The 26,202-nt window shown below is 41.0% G+C and overlaps 1 protein-coding gene across 5 annotated transcripts in view; it reads left to right on the top strand.

Moving 5' to 3' along the window:
* The window catches only part of GREB1 (growth regulating estrogen receptor binding 1), a 119,526-nt gene that overhangs the window by 77,265 nt on the left and 16,059 nt on the right, over nt 1-26,202 (top strand). For 4 of the 5 annotated variants that reach the window (XM_045008408.1, XM_045008409.1, XM_045008411.1 and 1 more), the window contains 10 exons: nt 527-663; nt 2,077-2,416; nt 4,716-4,831; nt 5,534-5,733; nt 6,911-7,000; nt 11,555-12,168; nt 20,043-20,145; nt 21,709-21,867; nt 23,553-23,695; nt 24,710-24,871. In XM_045008408.1, the coding sequence (XP_044864343.1) occupies nt 527-663; nt 2,077-2,416; nt 4,716-4,831; nt 5,534-5,733; nt 6,911-7,000; nt 11,555-12,168; nt 20,043-20,145; nt 21,709-21,867; nt 23,553-23,695; nt 24,710-24,871 (2,064 nt within the window). The remainder of the gene's footprint in view (nt 1-526; nt 664-2,076; nt 2,417-4,715; nt 4,832-5,533; nt 5,734-6,910; nt 7,001-11,554; nt 12,169-20,042; nt 20,146-21,708; nt 21,868-23,552; nt 23,696-24,709; nt 24,872-26,202) is intronic. The other variant, XM_045008412.1, reaches the window with a different exon arrangement.

Raw genomic sequence — 26,202 nt, 5'->3', positions numbered from 1 at the left:
CTCTCACACATCTCACCATGGTTATCCATGCTTTTGATACCTCTATTTTAAGCTTAATTCATATGCTCTACATGGAAATAACCACAATGTGGTTCATGTGTGCAAGGTGGACCAGTGAGAGCGCATTATACTTACTATCAGAAAAGTTCCCTAGCTGTTTTTCCAACATTTTTTCAATATTTTTCTCCAGACTTTTATTTTTTTGGCTCATACATTTTCTGATGTGTGGAAAGATGATGTGTCAAGTAGTTCAGAACTGTGCAGTCTTTCTATTGTGCACAAGATAAAAATATATATAAATCTACCCAGATCCTCAGCTTGTGTTAATTGTAAGTAAGCTTCATTGAATGACACCAATTTAAACCTTCTGAGAATGACCTATTGTGAGTATGAATGTGTGTGTATATATATGTGGATTATTTTATATATACGTGTGTGTGTGTGTGTGTGTACGAGATATAAAGAATGTCTATATATAGGTGATGGTAGTTTTATCCTTAAATTGCTGTTGTCTTATTTACTTTAGGGAATAGATCTATACCATGAAAACAAGAAATATTTTGGGTTGTCAGAATTCATTGAATCCACCCTTTCTGGACACAGCCTTCCATTACTTCGATATGACAGCTCTTTTGAAGCTATGGTCATGGCTTTAGGAAAAAGGTACAGTACATTCTTTGGTTTAAAGCATTATGAAATTTGAGAGTTAGTGGGTGGGATACTGGGCTGCAAGTCAGGAGACCTGGGTTCTTTCTATTCCTGGTTTTGCCACCGACCTAGGGCAAATCACTTTACCTCTCTTTGTCTCCTTTTCTACTCCTAACCTTTCTCAGTTGTCTTTATTTAGACTGGAAGCTATTCAGGGCAGGGGCACTCTCTTGCTACATGCACACCTTCTAGCACAGTGAGACCCTGGTCTTGGTTGGTGCCTATAGGCACTACAGAAATAATATTACAAACAAATCTTGTGTTCAAAGTGAAATGTTAGAAATTAACAGCCAATACTTTTTGACTGCTTCCCTGCTCTTACAGGAACTAACTTCATTAGCTTAATTAGTTTTATGTATGAACTAACAGACCAAAATGTATGGGAATATCTGACATATAGTACAACTGCCTTAATGGTCTAAAGTTGTGGGTTTAAATGGCTGCATTGTAACCATCAGGAGTTTGCATTCTGAGTTGCAGTATAATTCTATGCTTAGTCTCAGGTGTTATTCAGTCAATATTGGGAGTGTGATTCCATTCTGAATTTGGCTGGCTATCAAAAAACTGATTTTAACATACAACATTTGTAAATATTTTAGTGGGACCACAAAGAGCAGGTGAGATTTCACTTTGGCTCATGGAGTTAAATCAATGAAAGACTCAGTTAGGGAGAATGCTGTAGAACATCATCAGAGCTTGGAAAAATGATATCAGTGAGCCGATTTGCTCCATGTGGGGAGATTCAGATTAAAAATGTAGTTACTCCACTGCATAGTAATTGTTACTTAGGTATATTTTTTGCATGCACAAAACTCCAGTAGGATTCCTTGGAGGTGTTAAGGTGTGCACACAATAAAAGATTGGGCAAGCAGAACTTTGCAAAATTGTCTAATGACTGGGGGAATCTGTTTGTATTAGGGATAAATCCAGTTCTTTCTATTGATTTTAGTAGTAGTTGAATCAGATCTTTCATGAGTAAATGTGAATAAAAAGCGAGGATAATGCACTATGAGGAGTACTTTGTTCATGTATATGACAGGTGCATTTTAGTTTTGATTAATAGTACTGCATAGTTCTCTAGCAAATATCCAGTAGTATGTTTTGCAAATGTGATGAAGTTTTAATAATAACAGGAGATAATATAACTTCACTACCCCACTTAGCTATTACACCTATACTGAGAAGGGGAGAGATTGTATCATTGGTCTTGGAATTACAGGATTTGCAGATTACCTGTTGGTCAATGAGGTTCTAATATGTATTGGGCATGATTTTTCACCTGGATTAAATTTTGAGTATTAATAATTTTTACAAGGGCAACTTTCTCACTTTAATTCTAGGATTTTAATGCTTCACAATTTATTTCAGATTTCCCAGATTACACAGTGCAGTGATAAGGACATTTGTCCTTGTACAGCATTACTCTGCAGCTATGATGGCAGTAAGTGGCCTGTCTCAGATGAAGAATTACACCTCAGTTGAAACTCTGGAAATCACCCAAAACCTTGTAAACTCTTCAAGGCAGTGCCCTAGTGGTCATGGCTTCATGGTGGTGTTAAGAATTCCTTGCATTCCATTGGCTGCTGTGGCGTATGAACGACTTTATCACGTAAGGGAAAGACTATCCCTTGCAGATAATTTTGAAATCATCTTGGGAAATCCTAATTCTGGAATCACCATAGGGAAGCACTTTGTGGAGCAACTAAAGGTAACTTGCAGAATGACACTGCCTGAAAAGAATCTCTGAGGAGCAGTGCTTTCAGTGGGTGGCTGGTGATATAAAGGTTTTATTGGCAAGAGATCTGGATGTTCGTGATGGAGATGGCTATTTCCCAGCAAAATTAAAATTCCCTGAAGAGCCTGACTCCTATCTATCAGACACATGCATCTGTCATTCCTATAGCCAGCTTCTGATGGCTGCTCAGGAGGGCCTTTACAAACGTGATTAGAATTCCCAGCCACCACCATCTTTAGCCCCAATCAGCTTCATTGCACTGGACTGTGGCACGAATGAATCAACATAGTGGTAAAAGACCAAGTGAAAATGAAAGCTACTTTTGATTTGACAAAACCTTTACCAGAGCAGAGAGGCTGTTTCCCCTTGTGAGCAAACCTCAGTGACCGGTTTGGAATTGTATTGCACAGCCTACCAGACAGAAAGGCTTTGAATCAGTACACTTACCCACAGGTCTCTGAATGGCCAAGGTTTTCCAAGCATGGTGCCTAATGTTTTCTGAACCTTATGTGATTTTGAATATGATAATGCTGGAAATAAGATTTAGATTTTTAAGGCTAGAAAGGACCACTATGATCACACAGTCTGACCTCAAGCATCACACATGTTGAAGTCCACAGACACTACCCCACTTAGTACAAATGCTATCACCACATATTAAAACAAAAATATTTGTATTCTCTAAACTAGGACTGCTCTTACATTCTGAGTCTGATTCATGTCATTTATCTACTTAGCTCAACAGAGCTGAGGACAAGAGCCTGATTTTGAACTCATTCTGATATAAATCAGGAATAACTCCATGCTTTAAAGCTGATATAAGTGAATTCAGAATCACATGCCATGTTGTCTTAGGTGTCTTGTGCAGCACTGCATATACTGTTGGTGATTGTAGGGGTGCTGGCCGAGGCTCGACCCTCTCTGGGGCGGAGGGGAGCCACACCGGCTCACTGCACACTGCTGAAGTTTGGGGAATTAGTCTGGCTGCATCTTTCATGGCGGCAACTGGAATAAACACCGTAATCCCAGGCCCTGGGTCAGGGCGGGCAACAGTGAGTCCGGTGCTCAGGCCCTCGGGCAGGGCTGAGCAGTGACAGTAAGCCCAAGCCTTCAAAAGGCCTGGGAGAGGGGGAGATTGCCACCCGCGAGTTGGGTAGCAGGGGGGATGCAGGCCCTCCCACTCCACTGCGTCCCAGCCCGGGGCCCTAGGAGCGGCAGAGGACCCGCTGCTGAGTCAGTGGGGATCCTGGCTGCAACACACTGACATGGGCTCTGGCAGTGCTGTAGGCAGACTAGGGTTGGCTGCCCCCAGGCTTCTTCCTAACTCCCCCTCGGGTAGGACCTGGGTCAGTGTGTTGTCTTCCGGGCGGTCCAGCACCCTAGGTTCCTCGGCATAGTGGGCGAGTGGCAGGCCTGACAAGTCCTCCAGGTAGCAGGCGCAGGGTAGATCTGGCAACTCCTCCAGGTAGCGGGCGCTGGGCAGGTCCGGCCAGTCCTGGCGGCCACCTTGGGCCGCGGAGTTCTCCCAATCGCGGGCTAGGCTGGAGGCGTTTGGCCTCTCTGGCGGCTGGGGCCTTACTGAGCTCTGAGGGCCGGCCTTTATACTTCCGGGTCGCCACCTGACCCTCTGAGGGGCGGGCTCAGAGCTCCCTAGCTCTGCCCACTCCGGCTGCCGGATGGGCTCTTCCCTCTCTGGGGTGGAGGGGAGCCACACTGCCTCACTACAGTGCTTAATGAATAAATAAGGACCAGATAGTGATACCCTTGCTCCCACTGAGTAGTACCTTACTCATCAAGAAATCTCATTGACTAGGTACTAATCAATGTGAATAAAGGTATCATTCAATGGGCCTGATTATCAAAGGGTGACTGACAGCTGTGGTTAGAAGACTGGACCAACAAAGGAAAACCTTTACAGTGAGTAACTCTGCTTTCTGTCTTTGAAGATCAAGCTATACATCTTCACAATAGTTTCTCATGTTTCCTGGAGGAGCATTTGGATCTATATTTAGCCACTTATGGTAACAATTCACTAGAGTTCTGAAATGTAGTCATATTATGGGGCAGTTTATTATTGATATAAAAATTCTGAAAGAAGATAAGACCATTTTGCAACTCAGGACCTTTCAGTTTAGAGCCTGATCCTGCAATGATTTCTCTTGTGGAACATCTGCAGAATTAGATCCATACAATAGACAATAAATCATTTGTTTCTTCATTCTTAATTGTGCCATATAAATATGCCCATCAATGTTTTTATATTCTATGACAGATATGGCAGAAAATTGAAGATGCGGAGTGGAGGCCACAAACCTATTTGGAATTAGAAGGTCTGCCTTGCATATTAATATTTAGTGGAATGGACCCCCAAGGAGAAGCCTTGCCAAGGTAGGAAGGAAATACTGACAAATATTTCCATGACATTTTTTCATTCCCAATGATTCACAACTTCCTTTTTCTCTGCACCCTTCAAATGGCTGAAAAATCATTCTGCGACCTGCTGTGTCCCATAATCCTTTGTGGGTGCAAAGGCTGGTGAAATTTGAGTGACAGGATGACTTTTGGTAGTTTCTATATCAAAAAAGTGGAACATTTGTGGTGTAGTAGGTTGGTGGTAATGGTTGTGAGGCTGAGGTGTGAGGTGCAGTCTTTAATTTTCATAACATTGCCAATTATTCCTGTTTTTATAGATGAGGAAACCAAGACACAAAAAGATCCCAGTAATCCTTGGTATAGGCAGGTGCAGCTCCCATCAACATCAGTGTTGCGCCTGCTTATGAATTAGTCCAAAGAGGTTAAGTGACATCCCTAGAGTAGAGAGAAAATAAGTGTCAGAGCCAGGATTAGCACTCTGAAGAATCTGTCTCCTAAATTTATGCCTAATGCTTTGGATTACACTGCTTAAAGTAATAATAATGAAACAATATAGTGGTGAATTTACTGAAAGACAGAACAAGTGAAATGAATTGGTCACTATCTCACACATCAGTTGAGTAGGCAATGACAAAATTACTCATTATTTCTTTTGCAAACACAATCAAAGGTGTGGAATACCATGAGTTTTCATAGTATCTTTTGGTTTCTTTCCAGATCATTGAGATATTGTGACCTACGTTTAATAAATTCCTCTTGCTTAGTAAGGACAGCCTTGGAGCAAGAGCTTGGCTTGGCAGCATACTTTGTTAGCTCTGAAATCCACATGGAGAAGGTGGTCGTGAATGATGTGTTGGAGAGTGACCCAGAGAAACTGAGTAGTACTGATAATGAAGATGAAGAAATAGTGACAGAAGGTAAATGAACCTGTGTAGTGCCAGTTCTCTTAAAAGTATTCAAACAGCAATTGTGTATTAAATACTAATACCATAAATTTCAGCTAAGTGAAATGGACATTAGCCTTTAAGAGTGCAAAGCAAACTGTCAGAAGGAAGGGAACAGTAAATACATATGTATACAGCAATCAGTAGCATGGGGAGCTGCAAAAGATTGGGAGACATCATTTGAATTTACAGTGATGGTTTGTGCACTTTTGAAATTAAACTTATCAAATAATATTATTTGTACTTCCTATATATTGTGTCTTACACTGAGGAATGCAAAGAATTTTATTAACATTAATTGGTTGAACCTCAGAACCCTTGAAAAGTCATTATTTTACCCATTTTACAGCTGGGGGAACTGAAGCACAGAGAGGATAAGTGATTGCTCAAGGTCACATTGAAGGGACTGCTCAACTGAATAATGTGTTATTCAACACAAATAAGGGTGGCAGAATAGGGGCCAAAATTAACAGAAAGATGTACTTTGAAAGGGGGATGAAATTATATTGATATCAAAGAGAAAGGTACAGTCTGGTTGTGAAGTTGGTTTAAAATCCCATTTTAAGGGTGGTCACCTGGTAGTACCAACATAAGGGCTACTGCGTCACTCATCCTCCGTGCTGCTGGGATAGCAAAGAAGAGGAGGCATGACTAGCAAAGAGAGAGGGAGGGAGAGAGGGAGGGGGATAGCTCAGTGGTTTGAGCATTGGCCTGCTAAACCCAGGGTTGTGAGTTCAATCCTTGAGGGGGCCACTTAGGGATCTGGGGCAAAAATTGGTCCTGCTAGTGAAGGCAGGGGGCTGGACTCAATGACCTTTCAAGGTCCTTTCCAGTTCTAGGAGATTGGCATATATCCAATTATTACCTAACAGAATGCAGCCAAGATACCTCTGCACTATGCTAGCTGTTCATTGCAGTTTTGGCTCTCAGAGGCTGTTGCAGCTCAGCCAAAGTTAGAACAGCCGTTAGGCTGCTCCACCATAGCCTAGGAAGAATGGCCACGCTCAGAACAGCACCAGAATCAGGGCACCTAGATGAGCTTTAAGCCACTGTTGCCCAGCATCCCTTCACTTTATGCACTTTGGCCATAGCAGAGAATTGGTCTTTAGAATTGTAATTCTCCTCCATCCCCTCTCTTCTCATGAAACAGGCTCCACTTCAGAAAAGAGAAGTCCTGTCAAAAGAGAGAGATCATGCTCCCATGACTCTGCATCTTCATCTCTCTCTTCAAAAGCTTCAAGTAAGACTTTATGATAATCTTTCTCAAGTGGTATTTAGGATGTAAAAGTGGCAATTCATTTAGCCTGGCAAATGAAGAATAAAAGACACAAATCATTAGGTTTTTGGCAAAACCTGTTTGAATGAACTTGCTAACAATTAAAATTTAAAAAAAATCTGAGCTTTCAAGAATCTTACTTCTGAGATAAAAAAATAACGAGATTGCCTCATGCTTGATCCATGAATGCGTAGACATAGGGCATCGTACAGATCTGTGAGCAGGGTCACTGTGTTATACAACAGTATTGTATCGATAGAAATGTTCTTTAATATTTTTTTGACAGGTTCCAAGATGCAGATCCTCAGCTGGTGCAAATTGTCAGAGCTCCATTTGAAACCAGTGGAGTCATGACAACTCTCACCAGCTGAGGATCTGCCTCTGTATTTTCAAAGGACCTTCCTAAATTTTGCCTGAAAAAATGTTCATGAACCTTTTTTGAGCACTAGAATCTTTAAAAAAGGGAAGAAGGAAGATCCAGGGAACTACAGGCCAGTCAGTCTCACCTTAGTCCCTGGAAAAATCATGGAACAGGTCCTCAAGGAATCAATCCTGAACCACTTAAAGGAGGAGAAAGTGATCAGGAACAGTCAGCATGGATTCACCAAGGGCAAGTCATGCCTGACTAACCTAATTGCCTTCTATGATGAGATAACTGGCTCTGTGGATGAGGGGAAAGCAGTGGATGTGCTATTTCTGGACTTTAGCAAAGCTTTTGATACAGTCTCCCACAGTATTCTTGCCAGCAAGTTAAAGAAGTATGGGCTGGATGAATGGACGGTAAGGTGGATAGAAAACTGGCTAGATGGTCGGGCTCAATGGGTAGTGATCAATGGTTCCATGTCTAGTTGGCAGCCGGTATCAAGTGGAGTGCCCCAAGGGTCGGTGCTGGGGCCGGTTTTATTCAATATCTTCATTAACGATCTGGAGGATGGTGTGGACTGCACCCTTAGTAAGTTTGCAGATGACGCTAAACTGGGAGGAGTGGTTGATACGCTGGAGGGTAGGGATAGGATACAGAGGGACCTAGACAAATTGGAGGATTGGGCCAAAAGAAATATGAAGAGGTTCAACAAGGACAAGTGCAGAGTCCTGCACTTAGGACGGAAGAATCCCATGCACTGCTACAGACTAGGGACCGAATGGCTGGGCAGCAGTTCTGCAGAAAAGGACCTAGGGGTTACGGTGGACGAAAAGCTGAATATGAGTCAACAGTGTGCCCTTGTTGCCAAGAAGGCTAATGGCATTTTGGGTTGTATAAGTAGGGGCATTTCCAGCAGATCGAGGGATGTGATCATTCCCCTCTACTCAGCACTGGTGAGGCCTCATTTGGAGTACTGTGTCCAGTTTTGGGCCCCACACTACAAGAAGGATGTGGATAAATTGGAGAGAGTCCAGCGGAGGGCAACAAAAATGATTAGGGGGCTGGAGCACATGACTTATGAGGAGAGGCTGAGGGAACTGGGATTGTTTAGTCTGCAGAAGAGAAGAATGAGGGGGGATTTGATAGCTGCTTTCAACTACCTGAAAGGGGGTTCCAAAGAGGATGGATCTAGACTGTTCTCAGTGGTAGAAGATGACAGAACAAGGAGTAATGGTCTCAAGTTGCAGAGGGGGAGGTTTAGGTTGGACATTAGGAAAAACTTTTTCACTAGTAGGGTGGTGAAGAACTGGAATGGGTTACCTAGGGAGGTAGTGGAATCTCTTTCCTTAGAGGTTTTTAAGGTCAGGCTTGACAAAGCCCTGGCAGGGATGATTTAGTTGGGTTTGGTCCTGCTTTGAGCAGGGGATTGGACTAGATGACCTCCTGAGGTCCCTTCCAGCCCTGAGATTCTATGATTCTATGAATGTGTGCTCACAAATTTTTCAGTGTAGAGTGTTCCTTTTAGAAATTAGTGTATTTTGTCAATACATTGCCCTATACATTGAATATATATTCTTTCTTCTCAATCTGAAAACTGGTTTAAGAACAGACCATTAAAGGAATTCTGCACCAAAAAAATTAAAAAATTTGCACCAAAAATATTTAAAATTCTGCACACAATATTTTAAAATTCTGCAAAATTTTGCATATTTTATTTGTCAAAATAATCATGCCAATTTCAATTATTTTGATAATTTATTTCAAAATACCTGTCAGCAAGTGTGTCTGTAACAATACAGACAACAAAAAAGATTCAGGAAATGTTTTTTGACAAATAGATTCCTTACTAGGCATATTAATACAGAACTTCAAGTAATAATTTAAACTACAGTACGGAAAGGTATTTCCCACACCCCTCAGAAGCAGTACAAAGGCTTGAGGGAGTCAGGGTAATTAATTTCTGGCAGTCTGGGAGTGAACCTGGAGGGTTTGGGTGTGGTTGGGAGAAGTATGGAACAGGGTTTTTTGCAGGGGAGACGACAAGGGATTGTTAGGGGGTTGGGGAGCCTCTCCCATGCAGACCCTGGCTGACCCCTAGCCTTTCCCATTCATTTGGGCAAATCTGCACCCTTCTTCCCCCAGTCCCCTTGTGTCCCTACAGCGGCAGCCCACTCCCATTCAGTCTCTGGCTCAGTGCTGTCATTCCACTAGCTCCTGTGCCCTTACCCTAATCTGTCCTTCCCAATCACTGTGAGAAAAGCAGCCTCTGCTCTCAAGGGCTCTGTGGCTGGCTGCTCTGGCTCATGAGCTGTCTGCCCTCTGTTTGATGCCACAACAGCCCCTGATGGGCAAAAGGTGTAATTGCAGTGGCTCCCTAGCAGAATGTTTTACAGTATTCAGTGGAGAGAAAAAAAGCTGTGGGGGGATGTGAATTTGGCATGTGTGCAGTGGTGCAGAATTCCCCCAGGAGTAAAGATTTGAAGCAATGTCAGGAGGTACTAAAAAAGTTAAATTTGTATGATTTTTTATGGACAGAGACTAATGGAACAGAACAAAAATGTGCAATATGCATTGTATCATACTTCAGTAAAAATACATAAATGTTTATTTGGAAGATTACAGTTTCATGTAACATCACAAAACATGTTATATTGCATTAGCTGTAAAATTAAATGTTTCAAGTTATTTCCAAATAATTATTGTTCTCACCACAGCTATATGAGTATTCTGACTGTGAATTCTTTTGCCATAAGGCACAGTGGACATTACAAATGGAAAAGCACCAAAAATTTTAATTTTTGAAATGTATACTGTTCTTCAAAGTCAGGCTGCTGATTTCTTCTGCACTGCCCTAGGATGCCACTTGTGGCTTTGTTGGCCTGAATGTTTGTTAAAGAAAATCTCTTTGGACAGTTCTGGCACTTGGATACAGGTCTTTGGCATATTGTCACTGTAGTACTAAGTCCAAAATGTATTAACATTGTTGGTGACATTTTTACCATTGTTTTTATTCTGCTATTGGCTGCTTTGAAGTATGCAATTGGGATGTCTCTTCCTGTTTCATGGGGACAAAGCAAGTGGGCATCCCTCATATATGTTTGTGGAAAAATATAAAGTCAAGAAAGGAACCATAGTACGTAACTATTGTACATCACTTTTGGATCTCCCAGAAACTATGGAGTTCACACTTAGAAGGTCCCCCATAGCTAGTCATGACAGAGGGTGTTGTGGAGTAGGGTCTGGTGTAAGGGAGCATGATCTGTGAATTTTAGTGTGAACACTCCCCAGCTTTGTTGGTCCATGTCTCATGGAGATTGTGTCTATCTTTGGTAGGCATAATCTGTGGAGTTCCTGCGTGATGTCATGGGCCTCTAGGCAATGGGTTTATGGGAACTCTGGTTTTGGAGTGTGAATTGTATAGCTGTTTTCTTGGAAATTGGTGCATGCCCTGAATTAGATGGTTGAAGTCTGCTTGACTTTATGAGATTGTGTTTGTTTATATCAGTGCTGACAATCACTTTTTTCTTTTCTTTTTTATTGCTTGCGGGGAGACACCAATAAGTGCTATTGAGATCAGTGCCTTGGAAAATGGACTATTTTGAAAAGCTAATCTGAGAACTGCCTCTTGTTTTTGAAATTATTGAGAGTTGGGGATGCTCAGCAGCTCTCAGGATCAGGCCCTCACCTGAAAGGAGGCTGATAAGTGTAATGTTAATAGGATTCTGGTAGAACATTTAGGATCAAAATCATGCCTATGTTAAACCTGTTATAGTTGGGGGAGGGGGGAATAACCTGTGACTATTAAATTTTTTAAAGTTATATTTTTTTTACATTTCTCGAAGAAATGGAAAATTTAACAAATATAAGGCTCAGTGCTGAAATCAGTGGGAGCTTTGCCATGGATTTTAGTATTCCAAATTTGCATGGGCTTATTCACACAAATACTCCCGTTAGTTTCAATAAGACAACCTGTGTGAGTTAGGTGAACACAATTTGGCCCAACAGGAGCAGATATCGACTCTCACCTTTTGATGTCTGCATTATATATTGTTTACTGTGGTTTGACAATGAAAAGTGTAATAGAAATGTTGTGGTTCAAGGTAGTTGCTGAAGAATCACGTTACCCCATGTTGAAATACAGATTTTGTTTTTAGGTGCAGCATTCTGCATTGAATCATCTCCTCCTTTAGCAACACCGGGGGATGTAGCAAAGTCACCCCACCAAGTCCTAAGCAGCAGTACTGAAGAGAACGCAAATAACTGTGAAAGGCAAAGGCAGAAAGTAGAAAAGGGGGCGCAAACAGTGATCAGCAAGCACTTGCCAGCTGCAGCTGAACAGCAGGATTCAAAACCGAACATAAAAAGTGCCCAAATTTCCATCAACTCATTGTCATCACCTTTCTCCTCTTCTTCCTCTTCCTCTGCACCTACTCACAACTCCTTCATCCTGCAGGCGTCTCAGTGCTCCATGACTAAAGCATCAAAACAGCCCCCCATTGTTTTCCTGCCTAAGCTGGTGTATGACATTATTACTTCTACTGACAGCAGCGGACTTCCCAAGTCATCTTCCCTCTTGCCTTATCATTCTGTGATGTGGGCAAGTTCTTTCCGCCCTGTCATGAGTAAAATGATGACCTGCACGGAGCAGTCTCTATACTATCGCCAGTGGACAGTTCCCAAACCAATCCATATGGACTACAATAATAGAAATGAGGGCAGAATGGACACCTTTCACCCAAGGAGGCTGCTGCTGAGTGGGCCACCTCAGGTGTGTAATAAGAAGAGGGTATTATTATCATTGTTTTATTTTGCTTAATTTTGTCTTCATCTCATTAAGTGCTAGGTTAATGAGATTATTATTCATACCTAACTGATTTTTTCACTGGTGAAAAATAACCTTTCTTATATGTTTTTATTACTGTATCCACCTTAGTTAAATAATCTTCCTCTCTTCACTGTTAACTTGAGGCAAGGACAATTAAGTTGTAGTGATATCTTTTTTTGTTGTCAATCTTTATACAATTAGTGTTGTGTTTTAAGGAAATGATGCTCTTTTTTTTCTTTGAAAATACGTTTTACACACCATGCTGTCCCTTGCAGCTTGTTACAGACTAATAGGAGTTACATTTTAAATAAAGTTTGAATAGCCACCCAGGGTCAGTTTCTTATGGTCAAGCTGATTAGGGTGTGAAATTGGCAGAGTCAGCCATTTTCTTCATGGTTTGGAGAGAAATAGAAGTTGTCGCAAATACAAGAGGGACTGATACACTTCAACAAAGACAGCTGAACTTCTGGCCCAAGAGTTTTCAAATGACTTTGTAAGGACACTTGGAAGTAGGTAAAGACTTCAGGGAACCTTTTCCCTCTTAAGTGTCCTAATAATATTTAGCATGCAGCTATGAGCATAGTGGCTCTACAATTCAATGCATATACTGTATACTAAAAGTCTTAATGTTCCACTGAAGTTTTATGCAACATGCCAGGCATAGGGGAAACACCATAGCCACCGAGAGAATATTGCATAGAGCCCTCAGAAATTAGAAATAAATCCAAACTAAAGCAAAGACTTAGATGTCCAGTTTTTGTACCATTCACCCACTGACTAAAACCACAGAAAGCCAAAGTTCAATCTGCCACTCACTCTTCTGTACCTGTGTATCGCAGAGGTATCAGTGCAGAAAAGACCACATTCTGCTCTTAGTTTAATAGGTGCAATGCATTAAAATAGATGGTGTCACACTGGGGTAAGTAAGACTACAAATTGGCTCTAAGTATGTAGGCACTTGCAAGTGCTGCTATAAATGTATAGAAGGTACCAGATGGATCACTGAAGAACATCTCTTCACTGCTCTCCATCTCCATGATCAAAACTCTCAATGTTTGCTGTGGATTAAGATAATAAGTGTTCAAAAGAGATCAATATATGGTAAACACAGACAAGGTAAAAACTGATATACTGTGCAACAGACAGCTAGTATGCTAGCACATCCAAGAAAAACATACATTGATGTATTTTTGGTTGGAATTTTGAATGCCTAAAAATCAAGAAGTTCAAAGTTATGGTTCCCAAAGCTACAATAAGGGTACAAAATAACCCATATGTAGTAGTTTGTATTACTATGCCATTAATTTGGCCATAAGATAACTGATTTCTGCCCACAGATGTATGCTTGTGGTTCTCAACAAAGTCAGTGGGAGTCCTATATTCATCTGAGGACAGAACTTGGCCTTTAACACATATATGGTATGTGTCATTGGCCAAATATATGCAGAAAATATAGTCTGCTTATCTATTCATTTGTCTGCTTGTTGGGGCATGAGTGCAAGTCTGATTTTGAGGGATTAAGTGGTACATAGGACTCAGGTTGGCCCTCTGCACAGAGGTGAATTTTACCTCAGAAGAACATTGTCTGTTCTGTATCAGAGGGGTAGCTGTGTTAGTCTGGATCTGTAAAAGCAGCAAAGAATCCTGTGGCACCTTATAGACTAACAGACGTTTTGCAGCATGAGCTTTCGTGGTTGAATACCCACTTCGTCGGATGCAAGGACGAAGTGGGTATTCACCCACGAAAGCTCATGCTGCAAAACGTCTGTTAGTCTATAAGGTGCCACAGGATTCTTTGCATTGTCTGTTCTACAATTCCTCCATCTCTTCTCTGACTGTCTCCAGAACAAAGGTTCTGACCTGCAATTTCCCACTAACTTTAATGAGAGTTGGATCAGGTCCTAAAAATATTCTCCATACATTTATTTATTGCATACTCACCAGTTCTTCCTGATTACACACCTGTTTCATACTGTATTTTTTTTTGAGGAAATCAGGAATTAAATGTTTGTTTCATTTTTAGGAGTATATTCTCATTTTAGTATGTTGGGGAAACGTGGCTGCTTAGCTCCATTTAATGTCTAAACCCCAAACATACGAAAGAGAATATATTCTAAAAACCTACAAAACAGTCACGAAAGTATGTTGGTTGCTTTTGGCTTAATGTATGGTGTCTATTCTAATGGCAAGGTGAAAGAAAACATATAGCAAATGTGAGCTCCTGTCTCACTTTGGAAATAAACAGTTTTCTTTCCAGAAGTGTGTTTTGCTCATGGGCTTGTTTCATAACTATTGCACTATATGTGGAGTTATGCTATCTACTGCATTAAGAGAAATCAGCAGAAGATTTTGGCACCATAATGTCTTGTCTGAGCGTTTTAGAGACAAATCCAATCTAAGGCAAAGACTTAGATTTCCAGTTTTTGTAACATTAACCCACTGACTAAAACCACAGAAAGCCAGAGTTTATAATAGCTGATAGAGATCAGCTATTAGACATGCCATTCTAAACGTATAAATAACAATTCAGCCAGTATATTAAGCTGGGGAAAGATCTCTGAATTGGTGGACACAATCCTTTCAGACACTAGAAAGTTGTTGTTGTTATCGTACCATACAACATAAGTCAATTTAAGAAAAATCAAGCGCTCTAGTGAACCAAAACTTTAAGTATCACTGCTGAAATGTTTAGCATTCAGGAATTCTCCTCCTTCCCCTCATGTACATAACACCTATATATATATAATAATAGGAGATATACCTATCTCCTAGAACTGGAGGGGACCTTGAAAGGTCATTGAGTCCAGCCCCCTGCCTTCACTGGCAGGACCAAGTACTGATTTTTGCCCCATATCCCTAAGTGGCCTCCTCAAGGATTGAGCTCACAACCCTGAATTTAGCAGGCCAATGCTCAAACCACTGAGCTATCCCTCCCATCTCCAAGGCTGGCTAACATATTTTCTATATGGCTACTTTCCAGTTAAGATATGTACAGCCCCAAGCACTCTGGGACTTTGATCTCCACTGAGGCCTTTGGGTGATACCACAATACCAATAATAAACTAATGATAAAAACCGCATGTAAAGACATCAACCAGTGGTCTTAATACATACACAGGAATAAAAGAGTCAAAACAGACTTGCCATTAGCTAACCCCAATACTTATTTTTCTCAGCAGCCTTTTATTTTGCTTCTTTTGAATGAAATATGGGGAGAAATTCTCTCACCCTATCTTGAAACCTAAATCCTTAGTGAATGCAGGGTGCCTCTGCATTTCTTACAGTTTCTGCCTTATATCCAGAAAGACAAATTCAAGGATAAAAGGAAGGAGAGAAGATGCTCCAAGTTCCAAACCTACTAAATCTGGAACACTCACCCCATTCTATAGAGCCACTGGACCATTACTTTAACTAGTCTCCAGAGTACTATTCCTGGTACTTCCTTCTGGTTTCTAAGAAGTCTTGTTTCTCACCCATCGCCCACCTTAGATTCTCAGCCTATGACACTCAAAGAAATACACTGAAGTTTTGTTTCATTAATACATCCTTTTGCACCATATTTTTTTTAGCTCTGAGGTAAGAAGACCCTCTGGCATGTGGTCCTGAAGGCTGCATGCTTCTATGGCATGCCACAGTCATACCTTAGTATGGATTCTTCCCAGGGTCTATGGTTGGTGACCTGCACGTCTAGATTGTCTTTATGCAATTTTATCTTTGGCCCAAAGCATTTTCAACAAGCTATTTATAGTCTTTTGATTCCACTTGAATGCATTCTTGGATAACATTCTGGGTTGGATTGTCTCAAGATTTATTTGTAGGTTCATAGCATAAAGGCTTTGTGTAAATTGGAAATTATCTACTCTGACTGCCTTTCAGATCCCCTGGGAATGGTTTTGGAAATTAATGAGGGAAAGAAGTCAACAATTTTTTTATCTTCATGTCCATTGTCAAGAGTTCCTTTCACGTGAAAGGGGTTGGTAGACTCAGTCCATTTTTCAGTAGACAAGTGTCTACATTAAGAAACCCACTGAAACAATTATCTTTCTTGTTGGGAGTCTTAGCAGAGGGCAAAGAGTGAAAAGGCATGGAGATAGTATTGCTGCTTCATCCCTGGGGTGATTTCTCTATTAAAATATTCAGACACTGGTTGGGCAGTATGGATAAATATGCACTACTGTGAAAAAGTTTACCAGTTCTGTGGAAATAAATTTATCATCCAGGGTGCTCAAATATAATACCATCCATGACCACCAAATTCACTGAAATTTGGGGTGGTGTTTTTTTTTTTTTTTTTTTTTTGAAGAAATAAAAGTTTCTTTTATGTTCCCAAATTACATGCAAGAGGTTTGGTGCTATTGCTGGGTTTCTTTGTTGTGTTTTATACTCTGAAAACAGCACTTTCTATAAGCGTGGAAGCAGTCTAAGTCCTGTGAATGACTCTGTGATACAGGGTTCTCAAACACTTTTGTTGTGTGAACCACAGTCTAAAAGAAAGGTTGTCTTCAGGGCCACCTTCCATCCATGACTGCTTACACCACCTGCCCTACCACTCACAGATAACATCTCAGATTTCTAGAGCTAGTTGCTCACGTGTGTAAATAATATTAGGTAAGTATTTAATGTATCTATTGCTAGCTGTCTTTTAGTGCAACGTAGCAGATGGAAACAAGAAGAGCCAGCACCATCTGTGGACCATCAGCGTGTTTTCTGTGAACACAAGTGTTTCACAGACCACAATTTGAGAAGCACTGCTGTGATCTGTTCAGAACTCTCTCACCTGGAAACTGGATTAGAAAAAAATTATAGCAGGGTTTTTTCCATTTGCTGTATTTTTTTAAATGTGAAGATTTGGAAGCACATTCTTAGTAGTAGAGATATGAAGAAAGTGGTCAATCAGATGGCTTGTACCACAGGAGTTGGTATCTGAGAGCCATTCCTGTCAATCATCCTGCTGTGCAGTGTCTGAAACCAGTGGAAAAAGGGGAACCCATTATGGTACATGTTATAACAGCACTTTGAATGTCTCTTCTACAAATCAAAATGGTAGCACTTAAACCATGTTGCTAACTGGAATCTGACTCTCTGATTGCTGGACAGAAGGACCACCTGCTTTCAGTTTACCATAGATATCCATGGAAAGAATAATATCCTGGCTAAGATCTCAGGACTGCCTTTCCCCTTAAGCAGGTATTGTACTTTAGAAATGTGTCTCTTTAGTACACAAACATTGGGCCTTCCCACCATTGAGCATCTTGCAAGGAACACCTCAACTGAGATTCATTCCTAAATGTTGTCATCATAAGTAGTAAATACTGTCACATGGCATTCTGATTAAAAGGTTGGAATGTAAATGTATCCCCAGTTTTTCATGTCCCAAATCGTGGCAAATGTCAAGCAGAAATCAGACTAGTGAATGGTTGCTGGTGCCGCACATCTCAGTTTTCATAAATGATCTAAAAGCTTGAGATTTTTGCTTCTTCCCTTCTTGAGCCTTTTTCTTCTAAGGCCTTGTCTGTTCTGTCTGCATCAGACTGCACTCTTTCTACTTTGTGTAGACAGAAAAAGAAACACAGTAAGTGTTCTACATCAAGGTGGATAAAAGATTGTATGGAACCCTAAACATCTCATCTAAGAAGGCACTGGGCACTGCCACATTTTGGAGGTTATTGATAGTCATAAAATACCTCTGCTTTCCTTTAAGGCAAAGTTACCCCATTTGGTATCTTATTTACTTAGATTGATAGGGAGGCTAGATGTAAAAACTAATGTTATCAGCAACAGGTGTTGCGGGCAGCTCCATTTACTGAGAAGGTCATGTTGCAAATCCATTAGCTCTAAAATTTTGCTTTCTGGAGCTGACAGTTGACTGAATGAATGGAAAGCTGTTGTCCTATTAAGGAAGTTGTGTTCAGTCAAAATGAACTTGGTAACGAGATTCTGCCTATTTCTGCTATGAGGGGCATATGTCTGAGCTACAGAGTCACCTTATTACTGTCAAACTCTCTATAAAATTATTCTCAAGCTGAGAATCTGTCAAATTCACCCAATTTTGACAGAATACTGATGATTTTAATGGAAATTCAAGTGTCACTTCAGATGAAATGGAAGCTCCGATAAAGATACATAGAAGTAACCCCAAACATGAGAGATGATGTAGGTACTATACTCTTCTGGAATTAAGCATGATCAATTATACATTTGCATGAAATATTAGATGAGGGATCATTTCCAAGATATGAAATTTTTGTTTAGTTGATTCACAAATAAATGGACCCAGGTAGTCACTATAATATAGCTATTATTTTCAGCTCTAGGGTCCTGATCTAAAACCCACTGAAGTCAATAAAAAAATTCCCATTGAAATCAATGGGCTTTGGATCAGTTCTAAGGTTAACAACTGTTCTGAAAGAAATCTGATTTAGTAGAAAGTGCAGATTCCAGTTTGCTGTTTGTCATTTTTAAAGAGAACAAATGTTACTTTTGTCTTGTTTTAGCTTCAAAGCCTCCTTCTTTCAAATGTAAAGTGAAATGAACATATGTTCCATAACTGTTTAAAATAATACAACTCTCATTAGACTCAACCCTACATTTCTTACATTCCTCAAATCTTCAGTATAGTTATTTCATGGCAACTGGATTCTTGGGTACATCAGGAAAGCAGGATCCACACTGCTGTCAGGCCTCATGCTCTCCCATTGAAATAAACTGTACAGTTTCAATAGAAGCAGGATCAGGATTATAATTAATTTGTTAGCCTGAGCACTGAAGAGGCAACTGTTGTTTATGATTATCAAGTTATCTTCAGTGTAATTTTTAATGATGAATTACACAGAAAGACGGCAAAGTGTAAATAGGATTTATGAAAGCTGCTCTTATCCCTGCAAAATGGACATTTCTTCCTGAGCCACATTAATGTCAAGGGCCCAGTGTTTGTCAAGTACTGTGTTTAGGTGCTTGCTTGCTTGCTTATTTACTTATTTAACATTGTGTCCAGTAAAGTTCACATGCAAGATGATAGGACAATTCATTGGTTAAACGATCTGCTGCCTGAGAGTAATTGGCCTATCGCTTTGTAAAATCAGGTGCAAAAGTAAGTTGTACAAAAGCACAGCAGTGCATGTCTGCATAGTGGCGAGAAGGACTGTATCTTCTCTGGTTTGGGTTAAAAAAAGAAAAGCGTTAGAGGTTTGATGTAATTTAAAAAACGGATCACATAAGCACAGGGAAAATAGGAGGTGAAATGCTACATTATTTTGCATATCGTATGTGACTGAAAAGAGAAAGTGTGTGGGTGTGATGCACTCTGTCTTATGGACCTGTTTCAACTCATTCTTCAGTATAGAAAGTTGCCTCAATAGGTCAATCAATGAATGCACAGGCTTGGAAGGGTTGAGGTAAAGCTTTAGTTTTATTGTGCTTTTCCCTGGCAGATTTTCATGTAATGTACTTGTCTGGATTATTAAAAATGTGTTTTCCTGCCCATTGTAGGGAATATAGTTCAGGGGAGAGAAGTTGCTTGTGGTGAGTTTTTTTTATTTGTCTGCCTATATCCCGAGTGTATCACGTAAGGTATATTTTGAATGTTAATTTCCTGCATAAAAGTGGCATTACTGTGTAAGATGAGTCATTAATCATCCCATATAAACTTGTGAATGTAGAGGAACAGGAATGTATATGCAACGGAACTTAAGAGTTGAACTTTGATCTACTTTTAAATTAGATTACAATAGTCATTACAATTCCAAGTTTCCAAATAATGACAGAATGGCATTCATGATAAACAACTGTTTAGTTTCTGATTTATGTGTTTGTTACAGATAGGAAAAACGGGAGCCTATCTTCAGTTCCTCAGTATCTTGTCCAGAATGCTGATTAGACTGACGGAAGTGGATGTTTATGATGAGGAAGAAATCAATATTAGTAAGTTGTTGATAAAGAGACATTTGCTTCTGGGGATTTTTTTATGTCACATTGTTAATTGGACCAGTTGTTGACTAGTTTGTCATGTATCAGAGGGGTAGCTGTGTTAGTCTGGATCTGTAAAAGCAGCAAAGAATCCTGTGGCACCTTATGGACTAACAGACGTTTTGCAGCATGAGCTTTCGTGGGTGAATACCCACTTCATCGGATTCTTTGCTAGTTTGTCATGTGCTTTTCACCTTTACACTGTAGTTCATTTACATTACTGCAATCCATTTAGAGTTCTTAAATTAAGGAGTTAAGGATTTTAATTTCTAATTTGGAATCCTGTGATTAGCTAATTTCTCTCCATTTAGAGGTCACTCTGCCTCTCAGTACATCTCTGTTTTTCTTAGCAGCATTTTGTATGTTAAAAATAGTTCATCTCATGCTGAGAAACAATATACTGACTTTAAGCCTGGAATGATAATTTTGGTCAAATGCAAAAAAGGGGGTTAGTTGGAAACGCTGACAGATTTGTAACCATTAGCAATACTGTCACTATATTATACATTTTAGGTAAACAAGAGATCACATGAATGAGAAAAGACCATATACACATTCCTGCTTTCCAGTAGTTGATCCTATTCTCAACTTTCAGTTTTTTCAGCATATCCCTCATTCCCCTCTTTCTCCAGATGTAATTCTAGACGTCTCTGAGGCTCTGCTATTTACTTTGATCAATCACTTTCTACAGTGATTTATTTGATGTTTTTTTTACTCTTGGGGGTAAAATTCTCTCCTGTGCAGAGAAGCAGTACAAAGCTTTTACCTCATGTAAGTCTCATTTAAATTCTTGTTTTGAGTGCTTACGTAGAATCTAAGAGGATCATACATTGTATGCTGGCTGGCCCTCTGCATGGGGAGGAATTTCATCCTGTGTGAATAGCTCTGCTTGAGTTTCCTATTTACTTCTAGTTTCCAAGCAGCAGATCCTCAGCTGGTGTAAATGATTATAGCTCCAGTCACTTCTGTGGAACTATGACACTGCAACTGCCCCCAAACATCTTAGACTCCTTACTAGTGGGGGAGAGAACAAACCAAATTCCCTTAACTGAAAATTCTATCTCCAAAGTGTATTGAAGTCAGTGGAGAGATTCCTGCTGACTGGTCCATTTTACCAGCAAAATCCTTGCTGTGGTGCTTTTTATTATCGGTGCATATATGATTCCAGATGGCTTCTGACTGGTGCTTTTACTCTGTTATGGCAGAATTGCATTGAGGGGAGAGGAATGTTGAGTAATTGATCAGATGATCACTAGTTTTTCTGCAGAAAACAGCTTCACAGATGTTGTTGCCTTAAAATAGTAAAAGAAATAATAGTACAATAATAATAATAATTAATAACCTCTTAAACTATATGAATAGCATAGACTTGCTTTAGGTTGGGGTATCTTTCTATGCAATCATTTGAACCTTTCAATTGATTTCACACATCTCTTTAAAAAAGCATTCTGTAAAACTCTAGACATCATTCCATTTATTGTAAACTGCATGTTTGGGTTTTTTTTACTATTATTATAGAACTCCAAGAAGAAGCAGATCAATGTTATCACCAGCCAGCAGACATGTGGCCTGATTTGGAGACATTTAAGAAGATACCTTTTGACTACACTATTCATGATCCGAAATATGAAGATGCAAGTCTGATTTGTACAAGGCTTCAGAATTTGAACAGTGACGGTCAGAATTTAAAATATAACAGAAAGAGATGCATGTATTTATTTATTTACTTGCACTCACTATAGACAGTATGGATGGAATCCTGGCCCTATTGAAGCAAATGGCAAGACTCCCTGTGATTCCAATGGGGCCAGGATTTTGTTGATATGAAATTACAATGTACAGAGCTATATTGTTTATAGTTTTAACATGAGGGTTAAATTGTAAAAGGATTAAAAGTTTGTCAAATAAGGAACAAGACATAAGGATAAGCAATGTGAGTGTTTTGTGGCACAGAAGCTCTGTAGCCTTTCACTAGTAAGACCCTGATCTTACAAACACGTATGTATCTGAGTAAATTTACTTGCTTGAGTTGTCCCATTATGTTTCAATAAGACTATGCATGTGTGCAGGGCTGGTTCTAGGAGTGGGCAAGCTGGGTGGCCGCCCAGGCACCAACTTCTGGGATTCCAAAGTGCTGTGGCACTCGGCTGGTTTTTTCCTCCATTCCTGATTGGCCAGCCTTCCCCCCCCCCCGCCCAGTTGTTTAGCTGCTAGGAGAGTGGGACCAAAAACATGTTCTGGCCTGGCTAAAGTTAGGATTGGACTGTAGGTCACAAGTTTGAATGAGGTCCACTGAAGTAGTGATTCATTTGATGGCTGTTTTTGGTGTGCTGTGTGAAATGAGTTGGTGTCTCAGTTCCGGACCAACTAGATGCAAGTCCACATCACAATGTCACTAGACAGTCTCCTCATTTGGCTCTGACATCAATCGCATGATAACAACTGCCTCTCTGGGCCAGATTTTCAAAGATCATTTTATTCCTGAAGATGCAGATAGGCACCAAGTTCGATTTACAAAAGTGCCTAAGTGGGCTAGGCACTGGACTCTGATTTACTTTTGTACATCTCGCAAGGTACCTATATGCATCTGGACATGTCTAAATACCTTTGTAAATTTGGCCCAGAGAGATCAGCACCAACATTTGCAAAAATGGCCTTTGATTTTAGGTGCCTCTATTTTGAGGCACGTTGGACCTGATTTTCAGCTGGAGCTGCGGGTGCCCAGCACCATTTGGGCATCTAAAAACTAGAGCACTTGAAGGTGATTTGTCCAGTGTCTCACCATGAGTGTGTGACATTCCCAGAAACAGAACCCAAGTACCACCCATGGCACTAACCACGATACTGCCCTTCCACTTGGTATCCCATTGCTAATCCACCCCCCCAACTACATACACACAGTGTATCGAAGGGGAGAGAAAATAACTGCAGATTTAAGTGCTTCGTCATTTTGGTTCGGTGCTCATTTATAATAATGCAGAGAGCGTTTTAAACTGCACTCTGGGAAAGCAGAGATAGTGTCTTCCTCTCTGTTTGTTCTGTGTCCAGCACAAGTCAGCACTCAGCAAACAGTAATAATAATCATCATCATCAATCATCATTTTGCTTTACCTGCACCTCTGTGTTATAAATGAGCACGGAACCACCACGACAAAGCACTTAAATCTACAGTTATTTTCTCTTCCCTTCGATATACACATATAATAAAACCAAAGCTCAGGCTGAATATCTATTTTGTTTGGTGTTCCCGCTGTCCCTGCAGGCTTATGATGATTACATAACAGTTTATTCATCACAACGGGGATATAATGGACCCTAGAATATACTTAAAATGAATACAGTCCAATTTTTTTAATTTACAGACAGATCAATGGGCAGAAAACAGGAGGACATGTATATGCGCCGTCAGACAACTCGAATGAGATTATCTAAGTATGCAGCATACAATACATACCACCACTGTGAACAGTGCCATCAATATATGGGCTTCAATCCCAGGTATCAGGTAAATCATGCCTAATTTTTATTTAGGATAGTAAATCTGTAGCAGATCTGTAAATTACATTGTGCATACTTTATAGTATCAGTACTGGTACCCACGCTGCATATTTGCTCTATGAGCATTTCCATAGAGAACTGATGTATACATTTTGGCCCTGATACTGCAGTTGGATCTTTGCACTTGCACTGAGCCCCAGTGAAGTCAGTGGAGTCCTGCCCAGGCACAGGGGTGTGTGTGAGTGGATTGCATTGCAGTTTTGGGATCTTTGTCTAGACAAAATGTTTTATCTTAGTGATAATTAATTTTCAATAGTGGCGGCAGTACAGGACAAAAGCACATTGTGAATATCTTCTGGTATTCTTTGAGTACTCAGATTCATGGCTGGTACGGTCAGGAAAGGTCATGGAGGTCAACAGTTTCACACTGTGGACTTTGCATGACTGTTCCTTGGATCATTCCCGCTGACCTATGAAGTGCTATAGTCAACATTCTATACTAACCACTATAAATGATCATTGATTTTCCAGTAAACCTTCCCTTAGGGTTTATTAACATTTGCTCTGGGGCACAGCAGTTGCTGAAGGTAGTAAGTTGACTGCTGCAGAGAGCATTTTATACACATCATGTGGACTCTGATTATTGAAACAAACCCTCCCAGTTCGCTGCTCATTAGAATGTGAAGAAAAAGGCATCAGCAATGCAAGTACTGCAGCTATTGTATAGCACACAGCATTACTGAGAAACGAGGTTGGCCCACAAGCCTTGGTACCATCAATGAAACAAAGAGCAAATGGATGGTTTCAGGCCAGGAAGCTGGGTAAATTGCTTAGTGAATATGCTGGGCTTGAGCCAGATGTCACTGATTAGTATTAAGATGAGTTATGAGGTAAAAAGTACTCCTGTGCCGTGTGTGGTTTCCTTCTGGTTTGGTGCTGACTTAGTGATTTTGTTCTGTGCTCTCTTGGGAAGGAAAGTTAGAATCTAATAATTAAATTTGTCCTTTTTCCCCCTCCTCAGCTTTATGAGTCCACCCTGCATGCTTTTGCCTTTTCCTATTCCATGCTCGGAGAGGAGATCCAGCTGCATTTTATCATCCCCAAGTCAAAGGAGCACCATTTTGTCTTTAGTCAACCAGGAAGACAGCTGGAAAGTATGAGGTTACCGCTTGTCACAGATAAGGTAGATGGATAACTATATTTATACTCACATATGGGGCATAGTCAGGGCTGATCTAAAGATTTGTAGGGTCAGATCATACTTTGGCCTCACTACTGGTTCTGCTGCTGGGAGATGGTGAGAATGGTCTGGCAATGAGTTGTTTCCTTCTCTTTGGGTGCCCTTGCTGGAGAGGAAGTCAAGCTGCAGAAATTGCTTGGAATGCCAGGTCCCAATCAAATACTTGCTTTGCTCATAATTAAGGCTATGATTTTGTCATGGATATTTTTAGAAAAAAAAAATCATGGACAGGTCACAGGCAATAAACAACAATAAATCATGGAAGCCGTGACCTGTCCCTGACTTTTACTAAAACCAGCTCTGACTAAATAGGGAGGGAGGAGGATCCAGCACTCTGTCCCCCCTGCAGCAGATGGGAGCTGCAGGGACCCCATTTCCCAGTGGCTGTGAGGGGTGCCCCTGCCACTGTGTAGGGCTAGAGCTGGATGGGTCCCCCCATTGCCCTGCAGGGCTGGGAACTGCGGGTGGCCTCTCTGCCCCGGCCACTGAGCAGCTCCGGTGTACCTCTGCCACCACTGCCAAAGCCTGGGAACTGCAAGAGGGCCCCCCCTGCCCACAGCCACTGAGCAGCTCTGGGGTCCCTCTGCCACCATCTCTGGTGGCTGGGAGCTGCGGGGAGGGGCCTGGCTGCTCACAGCAGCTGAGCCACTACAGGAGGGACCCCTGCCAGTGGTAGCCGCTGGGCAGCTCAGGGGTTGCTGCCACTGGCAGCGAACAGTCAGTTGTGGGAGCTCCTGCTGGGCAGTTGTGGGAGGGTCCCCCGCCCCCCATGGAGGCAGGTTGCTGCAGGGTCCCCTGCTGCTGGCAGCGGCTGGTCAGCTGCGGGGGTCTCCAATGGCACGGAGGTCGCTGGAAGTCACTGTTTCAGTTACTTCTGCAACCTCTGTGACATAATCATAGCCTTACGTATAATCAAGGCTGGTCCTGGGCACACACTGTTTGTGAGCTGGGACTATGACAATTGGAGACTGTTGTGCAGTGAGTCAGGAGTTCTCAGGGTGCTGGATAAAGACACTGAAGAGAGGATGGTTTCAGCTTTGAGAATCAAATGTACATGTTTTTATTTAGCCTATGGCTAATAAGAGGAAGCAATTTATCACTGGCTTGCCTGTCCTGGCCTGCGTAAGTGGTTCCACCAGATAACATAAAGAAGAGTTTTGAAAGAATCTCTGGGGTGACTGTGTAGAACCTCATGGTAGCTTCAGGGAAGACAGCTGCAGAGGTTATCAATCTGAGCAGTCTGTCTTGTCTCTGATATGAGCCTTTACAATGAC

Source organism: Mauremys mutica, chromosome 3 (genome assembly GCF_020497125.1).
Source record: "Mauremys mutica isolate MM-2020 ecotype Southern chromosome 3, ASM2049712v1, whole genome shotgun sequence".
In the NCBI taxonomy this organism is placed as follows: Eukaryota; Metazoa; Chordata; order Testudines; family Geoemydidae; genus Mauremys; species Mauremys mutica.
Note: the sequence above shows the minus strand (reverse complement) of the source record. Positions and strands in the feature narration are given on the sequence as shown.